This window comes from Nesoenas mayeri, assembly GCF_963082525.1.
Source record: "Nesoenas mayeri genome assembly, chromosome: 1".
Classification (NCBI taxonomy): domain Eukaryota; kingdom Metazoa; phylum Chordata; class Aves; order Columbiformes; family Columbidae; genus Nesoenas; species Nesoenas mayeri.
This window is the reverse complement of record NC_137541.1, coordinates 140,702,152-140,708,410: the sequence shown is the minus strand read 5'-3', so window position 1 is coordinate 140,708,410 and position 6,259 is coordinate 140,702,152. Positions and strand designations below refer to the sequence as shown.

The 6,259-nt window shown below is 49.5% G+C and overlaps 1 protein-coding gene across 1 annotated transcript in view; it reads left to right on the top strand.

Annotated features, from left to right (window-relative positions):
- Positions 1-2,454: 2,454 nt before the first annotated feature.
- GRAMD1C (GRAM domain containing 1C) overlaps positions 2,455-6,259 on the top strand; it is a gene marked incomplete at both ends in the record, with an annotated part of 55,480 nt that continues 51,675 nt past the window's right edge. Inside the window, 3 exon segments of the mRNA XM_080362084.1 lie at positions 2,455-2,643; positions 2,645-2,659; positions 4,476-4,604. Coding sequence (XP_080218210.1) covers positions 2,455-2,643; positions 2,645-2,659; positions 4,476-4,604 — 333 coding nt within the window.

The following is a 6,259-nucleotide window of genomic DNA, read 5'->3' as shown; positions in this document are numbered from 1 at the left end:
AATCACTCCAAATTATATATTGAGAATGGAACTGGGACCAAGTGCAGAGCAACACAGCACTTCAGTAGAAAGCTGAAAAGTCGATTGTGAGGATCTTCTGAAGGAAGTATTGCCAAAGTGTGAGCAAAACCAAAGTATCTATTAAAGGAGAAACGTCAAAAACAGTAAGGAGTTTGAAAAGGGAATAACCAGTAAAGTCAAAGGCACCTGGCAGATCAAGAGGACCTGGGACCAAGTTACTGGCTTTACAGTACTGGCCACAACCGCATGTCAAAGAAGTCAGAGTGGGAAGGTGGAGCTGGACCAAAGGCATTCCAAACAGTGTCTGTTTTTAACTCACATATTTGATGTGTTTCTAAAAAGACCTTCAAGTGTGTTGTGATGGAAATACTGCCATTGTTCCAGCAAATGCTGTTTATGTTCATTTCATCCTGTAATAGCAAATATCTTGTGAACCCTGCACTGAATAGGACTCGCCTGAGCAAAACTGCCAGGTCAGACAGCTTTTAACTGAGGGAATATAAAGGAGTTTTAGTGTTGCTGGCAGACAGCAGCTGAACATGAAGTTTCTCCCACTTGAATAATCCAGTAAGATTCAGAGAGATTCTCAACTTTTGGACAAAAAAAAAAAAAAAAAAGTAAACTAGTCCCTGGAGTGTTGTTGAGAAAAGCCTGAAAAATTTGAGTTTCAGAGGTCCAAATCAAGAAAGCAAGCAATAAAAATGAAGTAAAACACGCATTTGTTTTTACACTTTCCTGTAAATTTTTGAGAGGGTGGTGTTACAGCTGTCATGTCTGGGCTGTTGGCTAGAAGGCGACACCAGCCCCAGGGACTTCTGGCACCTTTGCTAATGTATCAGCAGGCGGGCATCACAGGGCTCAGAGATGTCCATTCAGGAAGAGCCTACTCCCATTTTCTGGGGAAGTGGTGAGAGAAAAGGGGAATTAGGAAGAAACAGCACTGCCACACCAGACTGCTTCTACTCCACCTTCCCCTGGCTATCCAGCCATCCATCCCTTTTCGTTGTCTATCAGACAGCCACTCAGCAAGGTAGAGGTTTCTTTTAATGTCACAGGGCTTGCTTTTTTTTTTTTTTTTTTTTTTCTGCAAGGTGTCCTGAGGGCACAAATCTGCAAGCCATCATTGTTCCAGTTGGATCCCCTGATTTGAGGGGCACCGTTTTGTGCCATCTAACTTGGAGCCCAACTTTTCACACCCCTGGTTGCTCACAGCTTGGGCAGAAAACGCTTAGAATCATAGAATCTTTTTGGTTGGAAAAGACCCTCGAGATCATCAAGTCCAAACATTAACCAGACACTGTCACTAAACCATGTCCCTAAGAACCTCGTCTACATGTCTTTTAAGCACCTCCAGGGATGGTGACTCCACCACTTCCCTGGGCAGCATCTTCCAACACTTGATGATCTTCTTCCATGAATAAATTTTTCCTAATATCCAATCTGAACCTTTCCTGGCACAATTTGAGGCCGTTCCCTCTCATCCTATTGCCTGTTACTTGGGAGAAGAGACCAACACCTTTCACGCTACAACCTCCTTTCAGGTAGTTGTAGACAGCGATAAGGTCTCCCCTCAGCCTCCTTTTCTCCAGGTTAAACAGCCCCAGCTCGCTCAGCCGCTTCTCATCAGACTTGTGCTCCAGACCCCTCACCAGCTTCATCACCCCCCCCCTTGGCGCTGCTCAGCAGCTCTGAAAGCCGGAGCCTGCGTTCCCGGAGGTGACAGCCTCACCGCTGACTTCCGCTATTTCAACGTTTCCCCTGTTCGGCCCGCACCGCAGCGGGGCAGAGGCCGCCGCCTGCGCCCCTGCGCGCACCCGCGGGGCAGGGCGGCCCGTCCGTGCGGTGCGGCGCGGCCGCGGGGTTTGGCCGGCCCCTCAGGCCGCGACTTCCCCCTGCAGGGCGGCGCGGCGGCAGTGTTGGCAGGCCCGGGGCGCCCCAGGAGCGCGGAGCGGAGGGCGGGCGGGCGGGCTTCTCTTCCCATCTCTCCCCCTAGGTGTCCCCCTGGAGCGGCCGCTCGCCGGCATTTTCCACTGCACCCCAAACACCCCTCGTCAGATTTAGGAACCGCTTCTTCTGCCCGGACGCTGTTTAACCCGCTGCCGGGGCTGTGCGCAGGGAGAGGGCGGCGGGGCGGGGGGCTTTCCCTCAGGAGGGAGGCAGATAACGCCGCCGCGCCCCCCCGCCCCAGACCCGTATCCAGGAGTTTTTCCTGCTACAAGTCCTCAAACTTTCCACCGGCTCTGAAGCTTCGTAGCTAACCCTTTTGGAAACCGCCGAGGCGCTTCTTGAGCTGTCCGAGGAGGCGATCAGAGGCGCCGCGGTCCTCCCCGTCCCCCCTCACGGCTTCCCCTCCTCAGAAGCAGCGGCACCGCTCGCCCTTGGCAACCGCCTCGAGTCGGCGCCCCGCGGCCCGGCCGGCGCCTGCCCCTTTAAATGGCGGCCGCGGCCCCGACGTGCGCCCCGCTGAGGCAGTTAGCGGGCGCCGCGCCGCCCTCGCCTCTTTCCATGGTAAGCGCCGCGGTCTGCGTGCTCCTCGCCCGCCCCTCCGGTGGGCTCCATGCCCCCGGCTGCTGCCCCGCCGCGGGCTGCCGCCTCACCGACCCCCCGGCGAGCCGGCCGCTGGCGGCGGGCTGCGCAGGTAGGTGCGGGAGGCGGGAAGCCCCGCTCCTTCACCCGGGGGTCGGGACGGGCGGGCCGAGGCCGCGGGGCTGTCCCGGGGGCCGGGTGGCCCCGCGGCCAGCGCTGGAAGCACCGCCCTGGGGTGTGGGGCGGCCGCGGTCAGCCCCGCTGCTACCACCTTCCTCCCCGAAAGTTTTTTGGGGCAAGGCAGGCGCGGCCGGGGTGGGGTGGCAGCGGCCCTCTGGGCCCGCGAAGCGCCGGCGCCGTGGGCTCCCGGTGAGGAGGTGCGGGCGGCGCCCCGCGGGGTTGCTGTGGGCCGCGGAGGGAGGGTCTGGGCTCCCGGGTGTCCAGAGCCGCCGGGTGAGAGACCCAGCCGCGGTGCTGCGGGGTGGCTTTGGCGCTGCTGTGGCACTCGCTTAACTCCGATGATTTGGTGGGTCGAGAGCGTCCCTCCCGTGGTATGAAAGCGTCTGTCTATAGAAAAGGAGGCTGAGGGGCGATTTAGCTCTCCACAACTACCTGAAAGGAGTTTGTAGCATGGAGGGTGTTGGTCTCCTGAGTAGCAAATGATAGGATGAGAGGAAATGGCCTCAAGTTGTGCCAGGGAAGGCTCGCAATGGATATTAGAAAAAAATTCTTAATGGAGAGGGTTGTAAAGCTCTGGAACATGCTGCCCAGGGAAGTGGTAGAGTCACCATCCCTGGAGATGTTTAAAAGATGTATGGATTAAGTTCTTAGGGACATGGTTTAGTGCTAGAGTTAGGTTATGGTTGGTGTTGATGATTTTAAGGGTCTGTTCCATCCATTCTATGATTCTATAAACTGGGGTGGTGAGCAGCAACTGGTGGAAGTTGCAGTGAGTCTGTGTGTTTGTGTGAAAAGCCTCTGGAGAACAGCCCCTTCTCTCACACTACACAGCCTGGGATGTCTCTGTTTTCTCCCCTTGTCATCTCTCAAGCGTACCCTCAGCCTGGGCCATAGACTTGGCTGAAGCCTGGGAGGAGCACTGGCCTGCTGGCACGGGGTGTTTGCACCCCTGACTAGCCGTGGGCATGCATGTGTGCCTATCATCAGTCCAGTTTTGAGTTGCTCTGGACTCAAAACCCAGCTTTCTATATCATTGATGGATCCAGTAGTACAGGTGGTGTAAGTTATTGTTTAGGGCCCTGGACTGGTTTTGTCCCAGTTTGTTAGGTGGTGTGGGACAAGTGTCCTTCTTTGATTGTTTCCCTTCATAAAGTAAAACTGACCTCTCAAGTGAAGAATATTGATATCAAGGGAGATAGCTACAGAAGAGTGCTTATCTGTATAAACGATATGAGTAGAACTATTTGCCTATGAAGTGTTGCGCTTGTATTTGTATATGACAACACATGGAATTTATAGTTCAACTAGTATTAAGTATAAATATTTGATGTATTTGTATTGTAATAATATATGTCAGTCCTCTGGTAAATGCCACACCTGCGTGACCTTTCTCAAGTTTTGGAAGTTCCCACAGATTCTGGAGATGTGCTGCGTGTTATGCACTGATATCTCATGTTGATGTTACTCTAGCTCTAAATGTCTGTGCAGGTTCAATGTGCAAGTTGAGGAGCTGCTGCAAAAATAAAATACTCTGATAAAAATGTAAGTAATAATTGAGTATAGTATACTCTGGAAAAAATGTAAAATCAGTGAAAAGCCTGTTGGTGGACAACTGTCTACATGACACTCGCCTTGGTGAAACTAGCATGTCAAGTTTTGTTCAATATATAGTCATTAAATGGATTAACCATGTTCTTATTTCACCTTTCTCTGTTGTTGAATTACATACCTGGCTTCTTTGTTCACAGGAAGTTCATGAAGTGGATCATGGTCTTGTTAGCCAGCTGCTTGCTGATTCAGAGGAGACTCTTAGTTCGTGTACAGAGAAAATGCAGGGTCCTGCTCAATACAGCTGGAGTGCTGACTGGAGCTTTTGGGTAATGTGTTTTTCTTCTATCTTGTCTTTTATTTATAATTCATGTATATTTTAATGTATATATTTGTGTATACGTACTAGCTTTATATCCACAGTTCTCAAGTTGCTTTGTAGTCATGAATTAGTAAACTGCTCTCCACCCATGTAGTGAGATAGGTAATTTTATCATTATTAGCTTAGTAAAGTGTAAGCTGAGACTGAGGGAGGGTGAAGTTGTTTGCCTGATGTCACATATCAAGTTAGTGACAGGACTTCTGGCTTCTGTGCCCAGTCCTGTCTCCTAGTTCCTTGAATGGCTCATTAACCTATGCAATGTCTCTTTATGCCTTTAGAAAGACATTGTTTATGCTTTTTAACAGCAAGGGTTGAATTTGGATTCTCAGTGTTCTTCTGATATGCTTTCCTATTGTCTTTTTTTTTGTCAAGTGAACACATTTGTTTTCCATGAGAATAAATAAGCTTCCTGTGTTCTGTGTAAAGAATGGGATTTGTGAATAAGAAGGGTAAAAAGGAGGGGTCAAATTTTGCCCCTCTCCAGGGAGATCCCTCGCTGAAAGCAGAAGGTGTAATAATAAATGCTGTCTTTAACACTATTCTCATGCTTTTGATATTTTTTTAGATGCTACAAGAGAAGGTAAACCTTAGAGCATATGTTTTATTGTTAGTTTGGTGAATGGGTTGCTGCTGTTAGATAGAGAAGGGGAACAATTGTGCATGCAGCCTCAGGCAGGGTAATACCTGGCCTTGTGAGAGACCTGGATTCCCTTCCTCACAGCTCTGACAGTCTGACTCAGGTTCTGCATCAGGTGGCCTCAGTAAATTGGTGTGCTTCAGCTTGTGCATAGGAACATCATCTGGACTACTGTGTCCTTGTTCTGGTGAGGTCATCAGAATGTTCACTGTGCTCAGAAGGTAAAAGATTAAGTAATTAGCAAACGCCATAGCGAATCTGTGGCAGAGGTGTAAGAAGAACCAGGGGATCAGATTTCCTACCTCTTTATTTATAAACCTAGCCTGTATGTCTTTTCATCCCTCCTGTTCGAAGTAAGGAGATGGTCAGAACATTTATTTTGCATCTCAGGCCCTAGCATAAAATTCCCCCTAAATGCATGTGTACTTTGAAACTGAGCAACAGTCTGGTGCCAAAGGAAAAGAGACAGGGTGAATGAATCCTGGCAGATCGTAGAATTGTGTTGCCAGAGAGTGAGTGCTTGGATGGTTCAGTATTTTTTCCGCTGTTCCTACAGTGACAAAGGCAGTACAGGTCTGTTCTGCCTGTGCCTTGCTATAATACTGTGCTTGAGTCAATAGCAAATCGGGCTGCGGGGATGTCGTAGCTGCCAGCAATGCTCTCACTAGATGGCAAATCAGATTGTGTAAACTAACTCTTGATGGTTTGTATACAACTGTTAATGCAGTTAACATTTTATGTGAGGAAGAAACCTGTTTAGGTCTTGGGGTCAGTTTGTTTGACTTGTACTTAGTAACTCAGTCTTTCCTTGATAAGCATGGCAACTTAAAAGTCACTAAAGTATAGTATGTGAAGGATATAACTGTGCTATGGGCTTCATATTTTTACATTTGAGGTGCATGCTGAAGGTTAGAAGTTTATTTGAACAGGACTTTAGGCATGTATAGTGAGGATATTGTGTGTCC